Raw genomic sequence first — 20,470 nt, forward strand, 5'->3', positions numbered from 1 at the left:
GGGGGACTGTTCAGCAAAAATGAAAATGTTTCGTCCTTAAATGAAATTTCTGATTTTTTTTCGATATTTATAGAAAATTCCCAAATTTCAAAAATTCATAACTTATTCATACGAACTCCGAATATTGTGTTCCACATGTCCACGAACTCGTATCGACGAGCTCTACAACTTTCATGAAGGAAGTTTTCCCAAATTTTGAACGTATAAGAAGTCACTTTTCAAGACCCCCCTAAATAACGTTCGTTTTCGAAATAAAATCGTTCGAACTAATTCCACAACTCCTTCAAGCTTCGTATTCATGCCCACGCCTACGAAATCATTTCCAAAATGTCATCGGACATTAATTTGAATTTTTCGGGTATTACAGGTTGCTTCATATAGACATCCTCATTGAGATAGCCATGGAGAAACACATTTTGGACATCTAATTGTCTAATTGGTCAACGATGACTGACTGCAAGAGCAAGAACTAGGCGAATTGTGGAGTGCTTAACAACTGGACTGAATGTTTCAGTATAATCAAGGCCCTCTTGCTGATGAAAGCCATTGGCGACTAGCCTTGCCTTATATCGCTCAATACTATCCCATCTGAGCGTTTCTTGATTCAGAATACCCATTTATTAGGAAGAATATTCATTGAGGAGGACGGTGGAACTAAGGACCAAGTACATGCCCGTTGCAATGCTTTGAACTCATGACCCATTGCTTCACGCCATTCTTGATACTTTGTAGCTTGTGTATAACAAGTAGGCTCAAGAGGAAGAGCTAGGAGAGTAGAGTGCATAGCATATCTGGGATTGGGCTTGCTAATTAATTCCATGTTTGTTGCGAGTCACGATGCCGCCATGATTAGTCACCTGTGACACCAAAGGAGAGGATAACAATGGTGGAATCGGATTGTCAATGGGGAGAGGTGTGGACGAATGGGGATCGGTGTGGGACGAGGGTGAAGTAATTGGTGATGCATCTGTCTGTGCAGAGGAGGGAGAAATCAGAGTAGAAGTACTCTGATTTGGGAGAGAAGGGGAAGTTGGAGATTGGGAATGTGAGGAATCACCAAAAGTGAGAACTTGGCGTTGTGGGTTGCGAGTATAAACTTGCAGAGATGGTGTAGGTGGTTGACGTTCATGGTTTGGAGGAGGAGCAACGTTTGCGGCAGAAGGAGAAAGAGAGTGAGATTGGCTTGGAGGAGGAGAGATACGTGGAGAAGGAGATGGACTTGGAGAAAGAGATGGACTTGGGCCTGAGATTGGGCCAAAAATTATTGTGGACTGATCTGTTGAGGGATCAATGGAGGAGCCTGAATTGAGAGCAGGTTCGGTAAATGGAAAATTGGACTCATCAAATAACACATGACGAAACAAAAAAACACGACCTAAAGATGGATCAAAACAGCGATATCCTTGATGATTGAGTGAATAACCCAAGAACACACAACGTTTGGACCGTAATTGTAATTTAGAAGAGTTATAGGGACGAAGATAAGGAAAACTAGCACAACCAAAGACCTTTAAAGAGTGATATTGAGGCACACGATGAATTTTTTTTGCATAGGGTGAGGCATAGTTAAGAACTCGGGATGGGAGACTATTGATGATATACACTGCCGTATTGAATGAGTCAACCCAATACGTGGATGGCATATGGGCATGGGCTAAAAGAGTGAGTCCAGTATCAACAATATGGCGATGCTTTCGTTTAGCCAAACCGTTTTGTTCAGGGTGTTTTGGACAAGAAAACTTTTGGAAGATTCCATGAGTGGATAAATAGGATTGAAAACATGACTCTTGTACTCACCACCTGTTTGGCTCCAGTTTTCCTTGAGCTGGTCAACAGTCTCTTTTCTTGCGCGGGCGTGCCAGCACCGTTCGGGTGCGGTCGTCGGGGGTGTCCCTTGACCTGACTTCTTTCAAGCGATTGTGGACGAGGAGAGAACCAACCTCGTCGTGGGATTCTTTGTGCCTCGTGGCGAGGACTTTTGCTGAGCTTCTTCAAAATCACAATCGATACTCGATGTTGTAGATCGAGCAGAGCGAGAACTACTAGGAAGTGAGGAGAACTTGCTAAAGCGTGACTTTAGCTTGGCTGGAAGGTTTGGTGGCACTAACATTCGGCTCTTGAGGAGACTAGGACTGGAGTGTGACTACCGGTAAGAGAAGGAGAGGGTTGCTCTAGAGAGACTTGGATAATCTTAGAGATTGTTGTTGTGAATTGTTTGTTGAAGTGTTTCATTGTAACCTCTATTTATAGGCTACCATGCCAAAGTGTTATTCTTAAACAAATAATAGTAGAGATAAGGAATGATGAGTTTTGGAGATAAGGAAGCATAATTGGAGATAAGGAATGATGAATTTCGGAGATAAGGAGATAAAGAAGCATAATTGGAGATAAGTAATGATGAATTTCGGAGATAAGGAGATAAAGAAGCACTTTCGGCTCCTTTATTCCTTCAATTATATCTTCATCAAGAATTCAGATTTTGACCATGACTTCTTCATAACAAATGTTTCAATATGAGTGTAGATAATCCTGGTAAAATTTCAGAGCTTTTGGTATATTGGTTGGGCTGGAAACACTGCTGGACCTCTTACAGGTCCAGTTTTCCAGTTTTGCTTCTGCAGAAAATTGGATTGATTGTTTGAAGGCCTTCCACTCAAAAATAGCTCTGGCACTCTTCATAAGAAATGATCCTTGGGCTTTCTAGATTTAATCCAGAAAGTTTTAGCTCATTTGAATTTCGTTTGGTTAGTCTGCCGCCCCTCCTTCCTTGTTTAGCTCGGTTTCTCCTAGCCGAAGTAGGAAAATGTGTTAAAGTTGACTTTTCATTTCCATGCTTCCATACTTCCATAGTAGGCTTTATTTAGCCTCTAAATATATATTTCGAACTTGTCGACAATATATAGCTTGAGCTACTGACATTGGCTCAATTTCTCCAAGACGTGCCTTGTCAGGCCAAAATGCTCATTTTGGGTCCAAACACTACCTTCATCACACTGAAGCACTTTTATAGAACGATTAAATAATTTTTCCACGTGAGTACGGAAAGTATAAATAATTGAAAGACTTCACTCTTTTGTTTCATGGGAGATATCCAAGAGTATCGGGAATAGTCATCCACAAATAGTAAATAATATTTAAAACCTTGATGAGATAAAAGAGAGGAGCACCAAACATCCGAATGTATTAATTCTAATGGGAAATTGGAAACAGAATCTGATAATTGATAGGGAAGTTTTGTACTTTTCCCTAATGGACATGATTGACAAAAAGAGAAGGTGCTTGATCCCACTACTGGAACAACTTTATTAGACAATACTTTAGATACTATAGCAGAAGATGCATGACCAAGGCGAAAATGCCAAGTTTCAGCTGAGACACGAGTGCCGACATAAGCCAATGAACTAGACACTTTGGATGTTTTTGAAGGAAACCGTAATGGATAAAGGCCGTTTTCACTCTTCCCGTGGTAGAGCATCTTCCCCGTCTTCAGATCCTTAACACAGAAGTAATTAGGATAGAAGATAAAATAACAATGATTATCAATAGTGAATTTGTAAACTAAGAGAAGATTAGTAGATGAAGAGGGACAATGAAGAATATCATTGAGATGAAAGGAGGAAGAGGAAGAATGAAGCTTAGAAGAGCCAATGTGTTTAATAGACAATCCAGAATCAGAATTAATTCCACCAAGATTATCAATACCTTTATAAGCTTTAGGAGAATCAATATTACCTAGGTTTGGTGTCACATGAGAATTGGCCCCGGTGTCTGTTAACCATGTTTCAGAAGAAGGAGAGTGATGAGCAGTCATGGCAGTGAGCCGAGAAGATGGGACACGACCCTCATAAGATAAATTGAGACGGTTGAAACAGTCAATAGCGGAGTGGCCAGTGCGAGAGCATATTTGGCATTGAATGCGACCAGTATTGAAAAAGGAGTTACCATTGCTTGTAGGGGTACCTGGGGCTGGACCCAAGATGGAAGACCCACGAGACGAGGAGCCATGAGAATGAGAGAACGTACCACGCCCTCTGGGGTGAGCAGAACCGGAACTTGTGATTCCAGAGGACAGATTGCCATGAGAATGCGATCCTCCACGGTTGGAACCCCCACGGCCAGAGATCAATGAGTTCCGACCTCGTCCGCAAGATCGATCTGCATGAAGTGCATGGCTTCCTTCGTCAGCAGCAGGAAGGGCATATTCAGAGACGCGGCGCTCCACACTAAGGAGAAGAGCTTCAAGGGCTTCATAGGTGATAGGAGAATCACGTGCTTGAACGGAGCTGATTGTTGTTTCATATAGGGGGCCAACATTGCTCATGATAACGTTGACAAGATCCGCATTAGGAACAGGAGAACCGGCAAGCGCCAGAGGAAGAGATTGGAATAATCTGTTTGAATTAGATAATTGCTTTACAGTACAATGCCTAGATTTATACAAGGACTATAGTCTATCTAAGGTAAGAACTAATTGTTTGATTTACAGAATATATTGGATTGAAAGTAGATACATGAAACTGATAGCAATCAGTAAATCAATACTCTTTGATTTAGGATCTGCCATTGATTCACAGAGTAATTGAAGGACTGATCAATGCAATGAACCTGGACTATCTTTCTTGGTTATCACAGGCTTCTCAAGAAGTCTATTAAATTAAACTCTGGCTAATCTTAGCCATATGTGGCTTTTGGGATGAAAACTGAAAATAATGGTGATTCCTCGTGCATTTTGACATGGAAATGCTAATTATGTGGCATTGTTCAACTTCAGTACATGCATATGGTCTCATCAATCAAACATGCTCCCTCATTTTAGCTATCTGAATTTTGCTACTGATTAATCAAACTTGTGCTGAAGACAACATCTTCTGTGGAACAGAATCAGTTCAGAACTTCCATGAAACTTTAACAGTGTTTCCCAATCAATTTGGTAATATTAGCATTAGAAGCAGTCCGTCCACAGTTTCAACCATTGCCGGCTGCATTTTGGCCCTTAACACCACTTAGGTAATCGCGTGAAAAGGATTGAACTTTTGACTTATTTAAGTCCGAACTCATTTGTCTACCCTCTGACTAGCTCCAAGAGCTTACAGGTACGTGCCATATTACTACAGTTAAACTTGTGTAATAAATGCAATGGTATCTGTTAATCATAATTAACCATGACATAATGCATGCCATTAGGGGATGGTCATGATGCATCATAGTGAAAGACCGTGAGCAAAACTGAAGGGAAGAAAAAAAGGAGCAAACTTCAGACCTCAGATTTCTATAGAGAATTATATAACTAGCCCATACAATCATTTTTGGTACAATGCCAAGATAATTAGGTTCATCTAAATTCAGAATTACAACTAATGAAATAAACATTAAATAAATATAAATCTTCTTCTTTAATTTTTTTTCTCAAATCTGTCCTCACTTCAGTCAAACCTTCATGACTCGAGAATCAGACTCTGTAGAATTACCATCTTCGATCCTAAGGGTGTCGTCCTACAGCTTTTCCACACATAAGAGCATTTGAAGGAATGTTGTATTCATTAGCAAGGTTTTGGGTTGGATTCCAAACCCTGAGATAGAGCTGTTGCCCAAGATACTGCCTTTCCCATGTAGCCGACCTCAAGTTCCACATTCCTTGGTTGTCTAGTGACACCAATATAGTACTCCAAGAGTTTGGATAAACCTTCAAGAACATAGAATATGCATGTTTATTTCATAGAAAAGCAAAGCAATCTAAAATGTCGAAGTAAAAGAGCAACCAAAGCTATATACCTGAACAGTATGTCTAGTTAGAGCATCAACTAGATTATAGGTTTTTCTCTTGGCTGGTTGCCACTGTCCAGAACCATACCTGTAATTGTTCAAACAATAAAGAAGGTCAGTCTATAAAGTCGGTTACACACAGAGAGACACGCACGCGCGCACGCACACACATGAAAAAGTTTGAACAAGAAAGTACATTTTACATACCCAACAGCCCAGAAATCATAACCATCTAAATGCACAGATTGCATGGTCTTTTCGTTGTTTTGGAAAACGATTTCAAGGAAGTCGTGGAGTGAGGCTGGCAACACAGGTGTAGCTAATGTTGCAGAGCTACCAGAGGGAACAGATTGGATGGCATCAAAGGTGAAGACCCCAGGAATGTTAAAGTAATCAGCAAGCTTTAATGGGGTGTCAGGGTTAACGTAGGAGACTTGGTTAAATGCGTAACGCAGAGTTCCATTTATCAAAGGTGCTGAATTGGCCAATACAATTGTCTTTGTTGGTACTATCTGTCCATAATGGTATGAGCCCTGAGGGTTAGGCCTGGCTGCATTTGCTGTCAAATTCCACCTGCAACAAAAACCAAGTTCAAAATCATCAAATTAAACCATCATAATTTAGATTCCAACAAATGTGAGCTCATTTTGTTTGAATCTTTTCTTATATTTACCTGAAAGTTCTGGCTTGCTGCATAGACCAGTGAAGTTGGAAACTAGGACCAGCAGGTACAGGTCCAGAAACTGAAGTGTGAGAGTTCGAGTAGTGTAGCACTGCAGTTGCTGTAAGAACACGCCTAGTGAATCGCGTGGATGCTACAATGTAGTAATCCTTTGGAGGCTGATTTAAGGTCACTAGGACGGAAAATGATTGGCCAACATGTACGTCAAGAGAGTCATATATGTTCTGTTGCGTGTGAGATCCTTCACATTCAACTAGCTTCAATTTATGGCCCTGAATTCTGAAGTTCAATGAGGTTGACAATCCCACATTTGATACCCTAAACATATATGTTTTGCCTGAAATCATAACAATGAAAACACAGTTAAACACTTTCATTTGGAGAAAAGGTTAACTAAATAAAAGTGGTCCAATCAGAGTGTTTTATAAGGATACCTTGATCACCACCGAAGGTAGTACTAGCCTGGCCATTTATAAGAAGACCGTCGGGGAATGGAAGTGACTTTCCTGAGTCCAAAGATTTCTGCAAAGCCTGCAAACACCAAAACAATGTGATGACTGAACGAAACATGAAAAACCCTTTAATCAAACACGTAGAGCGCAACAATTTAACACCATCACTTATAGAATGACATTTATCAAAATCATGGTTTTCTTACCTGATGGCTGGACTTGTACCAATCACCAACAAGTAAAGTGAAATCACTCTCAGGGAGTGGATAGGGGATTGGAATTCGAGGTCTCGAGTAGACATTGATACCTCCAAACGCTCCAGCAGCTCTGTGCAATTTAGTTGATGGAAAATATGTGAAGGTACCTATCTGATCCTTGGCCTGAATTTTGTAGGTATAGTTTGAGTTTGGAGGGATGGGGCAATTGGTTCCCAATACCCCATCTTGCCATGAGTTTTTCCTCTGCTTAATCCCATTCCTGGTTGCAGCCAAGCAAATTTCTTATTGTGCTGATTTATACAATCAGACAAATACACATTGAAATGCAAGAACGAACAGACTTGAAAATTTGGGGAATAAAAATTTATTTCTTCCATTTCTATGTAATCCTAAAGGAAAAGTTAGCTACATTACTCAGAGAAGCATTATGCAGTCATCTGGATTGATTTCATATCCAACTGTCCTAAAATTCTACAAGATAAACAAAGACTCAAGCAAAAATATGCCTTTCTCAGACATTGAACCAGCATTATGATTTTTCTCACTAAAGCCCTGAACGTAGAAAAGCCCCAATTTTTCAAAGCTTCATGCTTTAAATGTAAATTCTTTAAGGAAAAAAAAAACAGAAAAAGAATGCGAAAATCAATAACATTAATAAGCAAGGCATTTGGGCAAAACTAGAGTGGATTTGGAGGAGAGTGAACTGACCATGTTAACAGAAAAGGTTGGTCCAGCTTGTTAATGAGGTTAAGGATGATGTTGTCATTGGTCACCACATCAAGTCTAGGCCCAGGAAATTGACCATTGATAAGTATCACCTTCAAACATCACAAAGATCCAATCTTTAGAATCCCCAACAAGCCAAAACCAGAACTGACAGTACAAGAATGACAACTGAGATCTGAAACCAACCTGTTGGGGAACACCCAGAGGAGAAAGAGTCCCATAAGTCACAGTCCAAGTGTAGTACTTATATGGGTCCTCTGCTTTCACCACAGAAGCGCTTAACACAACAGCCAAAACACCAAGCAGCAATTGGAGCAAGACTGCTTTTCCCATTGTCTCTGCAAAAATGCCAAACCTCACAAAACCTCAGGTTCTGGGTTTCTCCCTCTTTGGTTTCTCCGGGCCACAATAAATGGAGTTGCAATGAGTTAGTGAGAGCTTTTATAGCAGCAGCGCGGGAAAAAGTGCTTCACCAAATATGTCCTATAATTACATTGGTGTTCTTTTTTTATAGAGGAAAAGTGCTTTTGAAAAAATGCAGTCTGTTTTCTAAGCCTCTAAGGCATCAACCCCATCAATGCTCCTCTTGTGTTGGGCGCCTATACGCGTTTTGGAATTATGATAATTGCTTAGAGTGAAAGCAATTTAATCCATCATTCATGAATAAAAGTAAATTAGGACTATAATTCTGCCTCTAATTGCGCCATTGATGCTGAAAATTAGTTACTTTTGCTACTTCTTTATGTTTGCTTTACTTTTTCATTTTTTGACTAATTCCTCTTTTCATTTGTACTAAGATTTAGGGTCTTCTCAAAAAAAAAAAAGATTTAGGGTTTTCACATTATATGGAATAGATATAGGTGTTGTATATATTTATGAGTATAGTTAATATGAAAACACAATGCTTGTTCACCAAAGTAAACGCACTTTTTTGGTTGCTGGGTTTTTGTAGTTTTGTTAAGGAAATGAAAGAAGTAATTGGTGTCACATGCCACAACAGATAGAAATGTCTGGTTTTATTTGGTTTCTGCCATTATCTTTTTGCATTAGGTTCTGTGACCTTGGAAATAGCTAGCTGCTGTAACCTGCAAGGCTGTAACGCAGGATGATATATAAAAATTTGAAGACCAAATAAACCCTTTTATGCCATCCACGAGCCTTCTGTTCACCACCAACCACAACTACTTAGCCTCTTTTGTTTTCTTTTGTAGATCAATCATCAATACTGGGGCAGTTGATCGATAGTGAGAAGGCCAAGGTTACCAAATTTGTATATGTTACTATGTGTACTAATTGCGACAACTGATATATATCAGTTGTCGCAATTAGTACACATAGTAACATATGCAGAATGGGAGTTTTGCAATAAGGTCTAGAATGTGAGAAAATCATGTAGGGCAATCGTGTCACATCTATAGTGTTATCTGATCGTTTGATTTGTTTCGTGCGTCTTATTTCAATTGAAGTTTAAAGCATTAAAAAATAAATAAGATCTTACAGCGATAAATTTATAAATTTCACTTTTTAAAGAATCGACATAAAGAAACTCACATCTTATTTTGTTTGTTCAATAATTAATGTTTGAGGCAATCTGGCAATGACAACAAACGAAAGAGATGTAGTTAACTAGTTGAGCTGGTATCTAGCTAGCTAGTTGAGGCATCTAGAATCTAGGATCCTGCCATGCATGCATCCCAATGCCATTTAAAGCTTTCATGGGATCAAACTTTGTCTTGCCTTGCTTTGCGTACAGTCTTTGCTTTTATCAATAAGGCGGGCATTATGGGCAAGCATGTGTATGACATAGTTGAATGCCGCATATTGCTAACTCTAGCTAGCTGAATCCAGCTCATGATTTCGTTTAGGTGCAAACCCAGCAGGCTTCAATCACCGGAAGCTTCGTTTATGAATCTTTGCCTGATCTACCCAGGTTTGAGCCTAATGATAATGCAGGTATGAAAAGAATGAAAGGAAAAGAGAGTTTGCTGGAATGAATCTTCTATTCAACAGTGTGAAATATATACAGTAACTACATTGAAGAGTCTCCACAAAGCTAGGGAATAAATAAGGAAAACTATCCTAGGTAATTGATGTTGAATGATACAGAATGAATGCTAAAGATATTGACAGCTATTCTAACATAATCTGCTACACTTTCTAACACTCCCCCTCAAGTTGGAGAGTGGATGTCTTGCACTCCCAACTTGCGAATCATAGGTATGAAGATCTCTCCTTGCCAAGAGCTTTGGTTAAAATGTCAGCAAGCTGATTTGCAGAACTAACAAACCTTGTCTCCACCGAACCATCTTGAATTTTGTCTTTGATATAGTGACAATCCATCTCTATATGCCTTGTACGTTCATGAAACACTGGATTTGCTGCGATGTGTAATGCAGCCTTATTGTCACAATATAGCAATGCAGTCTCTTGATGCAAAACCCCCAAGTCTCTAAGTAAATAACGAAGCCAAGTCAATTCACAACAAGCTCCTGTCATTGCACGATACTCTGCTTCAGCTGAAGAAAGGGAGACTGTTTTCTGGCGCTTTGACCGCCATGAAATCAATGAAGGTCCTAAGAACACACAGTATCCTGTAGTAGATCTTCTCGTAAGAGGGCATCCTGCCCAATCTGAGTCACAGAATGCTCGCAGCCGCAGATCACTGGTTGAAGAGAAGAATAAGCCTTGGCCTGGAGCAGATTTCAGATAACGCACAACCCGTAAAGCAGCCTCCCAATGTTCCTTTCGGGGCTGGTGCATAAACCTGCTCAATATGTGTACAGAGTACGTAATATCCGGCCTTGAAACTGTGAGGTATATCAACCTCCCGACTAATCGCCTATATCGCCCTGGATCTTTGAGTGGCTCACTTTTATCAGATAATTTCAATCCACGTTCCATGGGTGTATCGATGGGAGCTTCCCCTAATAACCCTGCATCCTTAATGATCTCCAACGCATATTTGCGTTGGGAAATAAAAATGCTTGTCCTAGATGCAGAAATCTCAATGCCAAGGAAATATTTCAAGCTACCAAGGTCTTTAAGGCGAAATTTATTATGCAAGAACTTCTTGAGATCAGCTATACTCACAGGATCATTGCCAGTAATTAAAATATCGTCAACATATATCAAAAGGGCAGTAAAAGACTTGCCTTGCTTTCTGATGAAGAGTGAGTAGTCAGCTCGGGATTGCACATAACCAGCTGAACGAATAGCTTCGGAGAATTTAGAAAACCACTGCCGTGAAGCCTGTTTTAAACTGTATAAAGATTTATGTAACCGGCAAACCAAATGCTCCTCCCCCTGTCTCTGAAGCCCTGGCGGCGGAGACATATAAATTTCCTCATCAAGATCGCCATGAAGGAAAGCATTGTTGACGTCGAGTTGGTGAAGGGACCAACCACGAGAAGCAGCCAAGGCAAGCAGGCAACAGACCGAAATGATCTTGGCAGTAGGGGAGAAGGTGTCCTGATAATCAACACCCTCCAATTGTGTGAAACCCTTCGCCACTAACCGTGCTTTGTACCGTTCGATAGAGCCATCTGACTTGTGCTTGATTTTATAGACCCAGCGGCAGCCTATGGGTGTCTTGCCGGGGGGAAGAGAGGTAAGGGACCAAGTGCCATTAGCCTGCAAGGCCTTCAATTCAGAGTGCATAGCAGCACGCCATTCTGGGAGAGTAGCAGCCTCCATATAGGACTGAGGTTCGGTGACAACAGTAACTTGAGCAATAAAGCTGCCTCCCAATAAAGGATCGATATGCAGGCCTATATCGATGATAGGAAGCATAATGGGCGAGTGGATAGCGTGTACCTTTGGTCGGACCCGGGACGAGAGAGAGCGATTGGTCGGAGCAAACATGGGAGCAGACATAATCGTTGAGTTTGGCCGGGGGACCAGTCGAACGGCCGGAGCGACGAAGGGGAGCGGGCTCGGGAGCGGGTGCGGGTTCGACGAAAGAAGGAGCAGGGTCAGGGGACGGTGGTAGAGGGAGAGACGGAGGAGGAAGCGGGTGTGGTGGGGAGGCCGGTGCGGAAGACGGAGAATCGACCGGGAGAGAAGGGGAAGGTGAGGGGGCCGGTGGGGCTGGGTTGGGGGGACGGCGGGAGTAAGTGCGGAGGATGGTGGGGCGAGGAGGAGGTGGAGGCGCGGGAGGAGGAGAGATCGGGGTCTGGGTTGGGAGAGGAAGGAGAGGCCGAAGGAGAGGGATGATTGTCAAAACTAAAGTCAAGGGAATCTGGGCTCTGGGTCAGGACATGGATTGGGCCTGGGGTGTGGGCCAATGAAGGTGTGGGCAGGATGGAACCGGGCTGAACAGAAGCATAAGGAAAAATGCTTTCATGGAATTTGACATCCCGGCTAGTAAAAATCCTTTTGGTCGATAAATCAAACAATTTGAAAGCCTTCTGACCGACAGGATAACCAATGAAGATAAAAGGGACAGCACGGTGGTCGAATTTGTGAGAAGGGTGAACATTGGTGGCATAGGCTAAACATCCAAAAACCCGGAGATGAGAAAAAGAAGGGGGTTTGGAATAAAGAAGGTCGAACGGAGTTTTGAAAGAGAGGATTGGGGAAGGTAACCGATTGATAATATGGACAGCAGTGAGAGCACACTCTCCCCAAAATTGGGTAGGGAGATGAGCCTGGAATTTTAAAGCGCGAGCCACTTGGAGTATATGACGATGTTTGCGTTCCACAACCCCATTTTGTTGAGGCGTGTAAACACAAGAATGTTGAAAAAGGACGCCATTATCTTGAAAAAAGGAATGAAGTGAGAGAAATTCGCCACCATTGTCACTTCGAAAAGTTTTAACGCGAGATTCATCTTTGTGTCGCATTAAAAAAATCCAAGTGAAACGTGAATAATCATCAACAATAGTAAGAAAATAATGGGCACCAGAAAGAGAAGAATGTCGAATTTGACCCCAAATATCACAATGAATAATCTCAAAAGGTCTTGTAGAAGAAATAGTACTAGCGTTGAATGGTAAACGACTCTGCTTAGCCAAAGGACATATGTGGCAAGCTTTATTAGACTGAATGGAAAAATTCAAAAAGTTCTTAGCAATGAAGCTTAAACAAGAAGATGATACATGGCCTAAGCGATTATGCCAAAGGTCGGTGGATGAGATGGTAAGGTTTCAGATCGGTTGATTTGTGGATAAGGAAGGGTTGGTTATTGACTTCTCCGACGCTAGTGCCACTAGGTAGTATAGCCCGCCACGTTGTTTACCCAAACCAATTGTCCTCCTCGTAGCCAGATCCTGCAAAATACACCAGTAAGGGAAGAATGTTACTGAACAATTCAAACCTCGTGTCAAACGGCTAACCGACATTAAATCAACTTTGAATGTAGGCACAGATAACACATCATGAAGATAATAGACTGTATTTAGAGGCAATGATCCTTTCGCAACAATATTCACTTTTTCTCCACTAGGCAATAATACGGGCGGTAGCGAGCAATTTTTATTCTTATGTAATAATTGAGATGGTGAAGTGATATGATCTGTCGCCCCGCTATCAATTATCCAATTGCGGGAAGCGACTTTAGACAAACCTGGTTTTTTTACCGCATTAGCTTTGGAGGTAGAGCCTTCATTTTGTTTGTCGAGGAGGGACAAGAGCTGCTTAAGTTGGCCCTCTGATAATGAAACAGCAGGTCTTCCTTCATCATTGTCTAACGCCTCAGATACTTGATTAGCGAAAGGGGTTCCTCTGTTCATATTTGGGCCGGAGTTCTGCTTGGCTTTAGAATGGCCGGGTGGATACCCAATCAGCTTATAGCAGGTTTGGACCCAATGGCCCACATCTCCACAATAGGTACATTCAGGCCTGCCTCTACCTGATCCACGACGTCGATCTGTGTCAAAGCGACGTCTTTCGTTCGACGGGAAGGAGCGATCTGGGAAGGATCGGTCTGGGCGAGCATCTTGCTGTGATTAAGAGCGATCGGATCGCTCAAATTTTCCTCCCCTGGCCGAACTGGAATTGGACTTGTTACTGTTCCTTACTGCCATGGCTGCGCTTGAACCAGAATCCACCGAAGTCTGCGAAACGCTGAGAAGACGTTGTTTTTCTTCTTGAGATACAGCAGAATACGCTTGACGAACACTTGGAAGAGGATTCATCAGAAGAATTTGTCCTCGAGTTGCACTGTAAGTTTCATTCAAACCCATTAAGAATTGCATCAATTTCTGTTGATCTGCCTGTGCTCCATGTGCTGCATCTGAATATGTAGATAATTCATCCCATAAGCTTTTCAATTTTGTATAGTAGGCCGAGACAGAGAGTTGCTCTTGTCGAAGACAAGCAATGTCTCGCTGAATCTCAAAGATGCGTGGTGCATTGCTTTGAGAGAATCGCTCACGAAGGTCCTCCCAAACTTCATGAGCAGTAGAGTAATAGATAACACTGTCAGCAATTTCTGAATTGAGAGTATTGACTATCCAGGAGTGTACCATGTCATTACATCGCGACCAAGTCGCGTAACCTTCAGGATCAGCTTCTTCCGAAGGAGCCTTGATTGAGCCGTTGACAAAACCGAGCTTGTTCTTGGAATTCAAAGCGAGGGTCATGGCCCTTTTCCAACCGGAGTAGTTATCTCCATTCAAGGATTTAGAGACTAGAACCAATCCGGGATGATCTGAGTGATGAGTGAAGTAAGGATTTGAGATGTCAGATTTTGAAAAATCTGATGCAATCTCTGACTTGGATGAATCAGAGTTGGCAGTTGACTTGCCGGAACCAGGAGGATTATCAATGGCCATGATGGCTGTAAATCAGAGGAGATGTTACACGAGAGATTAGGGAAGAGTCAGGATCTCAGTCCTGCTCTGATACCATGAAAAGAATGAAAGGAAAAGAGAGTTTGCTGGAATGAATCTTCTATTCAACAGTGTGAAATATATACAGTAACTACATTGAAGAGTCTCCACAAAGCTAGGGAATAAATAAGGAAAACTATCCTAGGTAATTGATGTTGAATGATACAGAATGAATGCTAAAGATATTGACAGCTATTCTAACATAATCTGCTACACTTTCTAACAAGGTATAACACAAGCTTTGATCATGTGCTGCACAGGATTCAAATTCCACTTGCTCTATCTCTTGCAACCTCTCAAAAGCTTAAAGACTAATTCTTGGCTAGTCAACTGGTACTCTCTTTGCCAAAAAAAAAAACTGGTACTCTGTTTTCTCCTGTATGAAAATAACTAGTCGAGGGGACAGGAGGTGAGTACCGACCGGATCATAGGGTTTTGGAGGAGGACTATCCAGTGACGCTTCTTTGTAAACGCTTTGGATTGGGTTAACTAAGCCGACTGTTATTTTTAATAATAATCCTCTTATTAATCAAGTTCATCAAGTAACACTACCTAGTACCTACCTGGGGCATGGTAATGTTGACTTTTTTGTCATCCAGTCAAATAATATATTTTTATGATTATCTGTCTAATTCTTTAAATACAGTAAGCAGGGCCCAGTAATAATGTGATCCATGTGATGTCCAGTAAATGCCTACATACATGGGCCTGGGTTTACTTTTGACCTTATTATACAATGGAGAAATTAGGTATCACCGGACAGTTCACACTCGCGGTTAAATCATGAGGAGGTGGTACCACTATGGAGGGTTTGGAAAATTCGATCACATAGGAGGAGTATAGGACTGAATTGTTCCTCAAATTTCCCCATTTATGTGTAAAACTATGACCGTGCAAATCATGAAAGATTTCAGGCCAAAGAGAGAAAATCATGAGAGAAATTGGTTGAGGCAATGAGTGGGATTCCTATTATGATGCTTCTTGGTGATGGAAAGAGAAGTGCTCCTACTGTTGAAAGCAGCATGAATGAAAAACAATGATGGAAGCTCAATAGGCCCTAGTAAACGAAGAAATAAAAGATATGTCGAAGAGATTACAAGCTTGCAAGGAACATTTGTGCACAAAATTTGTAGATCTAGACGTTTAACTTAAACTAAATGAAATGAGTATCTGTGTGGGACATAGTTCTATACATTTACTCCCTATGAAATTACAGTTAAATTTGACAGCAGAAATTAATTATATAACCAAACAAAAAGAGAGAATCACAACAACTGGAAAGATACGAGTTCTTGTTTTAATTTGAGCATTACTTAAGTGCTAGTGCAATGAGTAGGAATTTGAAGTAAAATTTATCCTAAACGACTTATTTATAAATATATGGCTTTACTTACATAATTCATGTCTCAAATCATTTTATCGAATAGATTGAAGAATAGACTAAATCTCACATTTTACTCCCACAAATCATGTTTGTTTGTTTTTTTTTTTTTTTTTTTGAATCTGGACGACAGTGTAACTCCCCACCATACCTCTGAAGTCAGTGATATTTAAACTCGTGACCTCTACGATGTTAGTTATGCTAGCTAACCAATAGGGCACGACTCACCGACAATAAATAATGTCTTATAAGTATTTTATCCTATTCAACTAAACTAACAACAAAATAAAATTTATTATACATACCAAAACGAGAAATGCTGAGAAGTGAGTCTGGTAGAAAACCAAACCTAACCACCAAATTCAATTCTTGTCGTTAGATGTGTTGGAAATATTTTCTTTTTGCAGTAATTTGGGTTGCTCGGTCATAAGTTGCTATTTGGACCTAGCAAGGGATATCCTTATCCTCTTTAATGGTTCCTTCACATGGTGAAGGTGTCGAACTTTGAACTTTCATAAACACATGCCCAAGCTACACGTACTGAAGTGACATGATGGCTTGCATGGTTTCCACGTTTCTATGCACTAGGTCTCTACGTGTAAGCATAATCTCGATCAAAAACCTCTTCAAAAATACTGTGTACAATTCTTCATTTTCAGCTCTTTTCGTATCAAAAAAAAAAAAAAATCTTCATTTTCAGCTTAATCTGTTCTAGTCGTCAACATGTCTGAAACAGATCAAACATATAAATTGCCCCTGCCCAGTTCAGGTAATCAATTTTTAAGCTTCAGAAACTAAGAAACTACTTGATTGTTTTTATTTTGATTTGGGATTTGGTGCAGATACTGTGACAGATATATTCCTATGGAGGAAGAAGAAACAGAGTGTGCTTGTTCTTTTGATAGCAACAGCAATATGGGTTTTGCTCAACGTCTATCGCTTCAACTTCCTTACTGTAATTTCATGGGCGGCCATGTTCATTGTTACTTCTTTGTTCCTTTGGGGCAACATGCTTAGGTTCTTTAACAAGTAATTAACTAAGCTCCCCTGCTTTCAAACTTTTCTGTCTTGTTTTCTTTACTTGGTGTGCTCTCAAGTTTTATGTTTGTTTAATTCAATTTCTTGTTTGCAGAGAACCTCCAAATTTGTATGAAATGTTGGAGGTAACAGAGAAGACGGCTTTGGAGACTGCGAATACCATTCGAGCATGGATTGAAGAAGGAATTCGATGGATGTTTCGGGTGGCTGCACAGAGAGAGTGGTTTGTATTTGCCGGGACTGCCGCTGGTTTATGGTTACTCTCTCGTGTGGGGAGACACTTGGATCTGCTCACCCTTCTTTACACAGGTAGCAACTAAAGAAAGTAAAGAGTAGCAACTTTTATTCCCGGGTCTTATTCCCTTAGCCACCATAGTTTCCCCATTTTCAAATTGGTCAATTTGATTAGTAGTTGATGAATTAATGTTCGAATGAATGAGAACGTTCCTAGATGTGATGTATTGAATTGACACGATTAAATCTCATTCTCATTCCACTGTATTGTTCACCTACATGTTTTGCAAATTCTTGATATATATGGCCAATCGATGCTAAACTTCAATTACTTGCAGCTACAGTAATTATGGTAAAAAAAAAAAAAAAAAAACATGAGCGACATTAGTGATTATAGCAATCGTTAACATACATACCCCCTCAAAATGTAAGAAGCTGGCTAAATGTCCTTATGGTGTTGTCTTCGATCGGCCGGTTAGTCTTTTAATATCATACATATGTATATCCGATATTTGGTTGTGGGTCTTATAATGTGCAGGTGTTGTTATGGGCATGACTATTCCTGTGATATATGCGAGGTACAAGGAAAATCTCAAGAGGAGTGAGGAGTGGGTGAAGGCACAGGCAAGGAGGTACTATGACATGGTGGATGAAAAGGTAGTCAAGAATATAAAGAACAAGGTGACAGTCACCAACGAGACTTATAAGGACAAGAAGGTTGAGTAGCTGGCTGCCGTATGTACATGTAGTTTCTCGACTCTGGACCTTACCGATCGATCAGCTAGCTAGTGACCTGTAAAGTGATTTCTCCGGCCTATATGCTTCACTGTTGTCTTTCTCATATAGTGTATATGTTCATGTAGTTCTATCCCAATATCCAATGTAGAAGTAGACTTCCTAGCTAAGTAGCTATATGTATCAAGTGGACAATAACATTGTCATTGAATGGCGTGTAGTTATTGCTTCTATGAATTTTGTTTTGAAAATTAAATTATAGTTTCCCACATATATAGAAGGGAAAATGATCATTTACCCAATTTCAGCTTAACAATTGTCCACTTGCACAACGAAAAGTTTAAAAACCCCATTTACCCAAAACACTCTAAGGGATTATTTCTCCTTTATCTAATTAATTTTTTTTAAATTCTTTTTATTTATTTTTGAGACTTTTTTGCCATTTCCTTCTTTCTCACTTAGAGAGAAAAGTCATTCTCCACCTTTCTGTGCTCCGGTGACTAGTGGCCGGCAGCGGACTCCGGCGACCGGTGATCGGAATCCGGCGATCGATTACCGGAATCCGGCGATTGGTGACCGGAATCCCGAATCCGGCTACCGGATTCCGAAATTTGATTTTATTACCTCCCAATAATACCTAGTAATCATATTATATATTGCCCCCCAATAAACATATTATTGCCCCCCCCAATATTCTTATTATTGCCCCAATAAACATTTTATTACCCCTCAGTAATCTTATTATTGCCCCCTAATAATACCCGGTAACTATATTATTACCCCCCAATAATTATAGTATTGCCCCCCAATACTCATATTATTGGCTTCAAATAATCATATTATTTCCTCTAATAATCATATTATTGTCATCCAATAATCATATTATTGCCCATCGGTGAATTGCATAAACTCCCAAAATCAAAATAAATACACTTCAGGCACAATTGATTCATTTATATGTTCAATTATATATATATAATAATTAAAAAAATTTCTTCCCGGCGGCCTCCCCTTCACCGGAATCATCTGCAGCACCGATCCCAACAGCCTGCATTCCGGCCTTCGATCCAGCCTCCTCACTGCAGCACCGCCTCCCCTTCACCGGAGTCATCTGCAGCACCGATCCCAACCGCTTGCATTCCGGCCTTCGATCCAGTCTCCTCACCGGAGCCTCCCAGCGTCCTCCTACCCACGCGGCCAGCACACCAGCGCCGGCCAACCCGCGCAGCCCATAGCGCCGCCTGCCCAACACAGATCGCTGCAGAATCCGGCAGCCCTGCCCTGCCGCCTGCGCAACACAGCACATCCACGTCTTGCGCAGTCCAACGCCTGCCCATCCCAGCACGCTGCCACAGAGAGGGAGAGAGAGAGAGAGATCGGAGAATGGGGATGAGAGAGAGAGAGCAGATAGGGAGAGAGAGAGGATTGAGAATGGGGGATGAGAGAGCAATACCAGATCGGGGGGAGAGAGAAATAGCAGATGCACATGTAATTAATTAATTGAGTTAAGGGCAAAACTGTCATCAAATATTAGATTGGGTAAATGAGGTTAAAAAACTCTTGGTGGAGCAAGTGGGCAATTGTTAGACTAAAATTGGGTAAGTGGTCACGGCCCCTATATAGAAAACCAAGTAAAGAAAATGTCGATGGCGATTGGCGATTGGCAGTATAGGAATAAACTGTTGAAGACCCTACATTGATCATTAGCTTCTTCGTTGTCGTGGGATAGCTTGTCCGTTGTTTCAAAGCTGCAGTGACCAACTTGGTCCTCCTAATTTCCGTGGAGATTTGGTGTAGTCCCTTTCGTAGGGCTATATTGTTTCGTCAGGGTTCATGAAAAAAAGAAGTAAAATGATCCCTGCTTGGTTTCATCATGACTGTACAATGACCTAATTTGCATACAAAATTTCACAAAATATGACGTCAACTTACAAAATTTACAAAATACGGCGTCAACTTAAAAAATTTCACAAAATTTATCTTAATATGACGTCAATCGATCCTCCCTGGAAGTTCTGTTTATATGACCAAAAAAAGTCGGCCGATGTTTTTGAATGGAGGGTAATATCACTAATTAGCTGCAGTTTAAACCAAAAGCGACAAAAGTGATTAGTATATTTTGGATTAGATCGGAGTAACATAGAAAACCAATCTTCAGTTCAGTAATCAATACCATTTTACCTTATACCTATACATTTATGTCCAGCCCCGAGTACCATAGGGTCAAGGTCTTTATCCTCTACTGGGGGTTTTGTTATTTTAATTAGGGAAAAATTCACCAACGGTGTCTGGACAGTTAGGGGACTTTCAGAATGATACCTGAACTTACAAAGTTATCAATGTGATACCTGGACTCATTTTTTCGTATCAACATCGTACCTATGACCAATTTCCGTAACGGCTCCGTGACG

At 40.9% G+C, this 20,470-nt stretch overlaps 3 protein-coding genes across 4 annotated transcripts; 1 reads left to right on the forward strand and 2 right to left on the reverse strand.

Moving 5' to 3' along the window:
* Positions 1 to 3,159: 3,159 nt before the first annotated feature.
* On the reverse strand, positions 3,160 to 4,575 carry LOC133740446 (uncharacterized). 2 transcript variants are annotated; one of them, XM_062168412.1, is made up of 2 exons: positions 3,733 to 4,575; positions 3,160 to 3,484 (listed from the first exon to the last, which is right to left on the reverse strand). In XM_062168412.1, exons 1-2 carry the CDS (start codon positions 4,319 to 4,321, stop codon positions 3,453 to 3,455), a joined length of 621 nt encoding a protein of 206 aa, XP_062024396.1. In that variant the 5' UTR covers positions 4,322 to 4,575; the 3' UTR covers positions 3,160 to 3,452. The 2 variants fall into 2 exon arrangements, with proteins under 2 accessions (XP_062024396.1, XP_062024390.1); XM_062168406.1 differs by having other exon boundaries at positions 3,160 to 3,493.
* Positions 4,576 to 5,233: 658 nt separating this feature from the next.
* Positions 5,234 to 8,384, reverse strand: LOC133719965 (L-ascorbate oxidase homolog). The gene is made up of 8 exons (XM_062146167.1): positions 8,028 to 8,384; positions 7,824 to 7,933; positions 7,104 to 7,374; positions 6,880 to 6,976; positions 6,437 to 6,782; positions 5,971 to 6,336; positions 5,773 to 5,851; positions 5,234 to 5,683 (listed from the first exon to the last, which is right to left on the reverse strand). The coding sequence occupies exons 1-8, from the start codon at positions 8,172 to 8,174 to the stop codon at positions 5,480 to 5,482; spliced, it is 1,620 nt and encodes a 539-aa protein (XP_062002151.1). The 5' UTR covers positions 8,175 to 8,384; the 3' UTR covers positions 5,234 to 5,479.
* Positions 8,385 to 16,683: 8,299 nt separating this feature from the next.
* Positions 16,684 to 18,192, forward strand: LOC133719970 (reticulon-like protein B13). Its single transcript, XM_062146172.1, has 4 exons — positions 16,684 to 16,821; positions 16,895 to 17,081; positions 17,185 to 17,399; positions 17,863 to 18,192. The coding sequence occupies exons 1-4, from the start codon at positions 16,776 to 16,778 to the stop codon at positions 18,048 to 18,050; spliced, it is 636 nt and encodes a 211-aa protein (XP_062002156.1). The 5' UTR covers positions 16,684 to 16,775; the 3' UTR covers positions 18,051 to 18,192.
* Positions 18,193 to 20,470: the final 2,278 nt, after the last annotated feature.

The sequence above is a fragment of the Rosa rugosa genome, chromosome 1 (genome assembly GCF_958449725.1).
Source record: "Rosa rugosa chromosome 1, drRosRugo1.1, whole genome shotgun sequence".
NCBI lineage: Eukaryota > Viridiplantae > Streptophyta > Magnoliopsida > Rosales > Rosaceae > Rosa > Rosa rugosa.

What these genes read in the sequence shown, in the direction of transcription:
- LOC133740446 (XM_062168406.1), bottom strand. Translation starts at nt 4,321, where the DNA reads ATGAGCAATGTTGGCCCCCTATATGAAACAACAATCAGCTCCGTTCAA. An exon ending in TCATGTGACACCAAACCTAG is followed by an intron (nt 3,494 to 3,732) that starts GTAATATTGATT and finishes TTCTGTGTTAAG; the next exon opens with GATCTGAAGACGGGGAAGAT.
- LOC133719965 (XM_062146167.1), bottom strand. Translation starts at nt 8,174, where the DNA reads ATGGGAAAAGCAGTCTTGCTCCAATTGCTGCTTGGTGTTTTGGCTGTT. An exon ending in CAACCTTTTCTGTTAACATG is followed by an intron (nt 7,375 to 7,823) that starts GTCAGTTCACTC and finishes GGCTGCAACCAG; the next exon opens with GAATGGGATTAAGCAGAGGA. An exon ending in TATGATTTCTGGGCTGTTGG is followed by an intron (nt 5,852 to 5,970) that starts GTATGTAAAATG and finishes GAACAATTACAG; the next exon opens with GTATGGTTCTGGACAGTGGC.
- LOC133719970 (XM_062146172.1), top strand. Translation starts at nt 16,776, where the DNA reads ATGTCTGAAACAGATCAAACATATAAATTGCCCCTGCCCAGTTCAG. An exon ending in ATTGCCCCTGCCCAGTTCAG is followed by an intron (nt 16,822 to 16,894) that starts GTAATCAATTTT and finishes GATTTGGTGCAG; the next exon opens with ATACTGTGACAGATATATTC. An exon ending in GCTCACCCTTCTTTACACAG is followed by an intron (nt 17,400 to 17,862) that starts GTAGCAACTAAA and finishes TATAATGTGCAG; the next exon opens with GTGTTGTTATGGGCATGACT.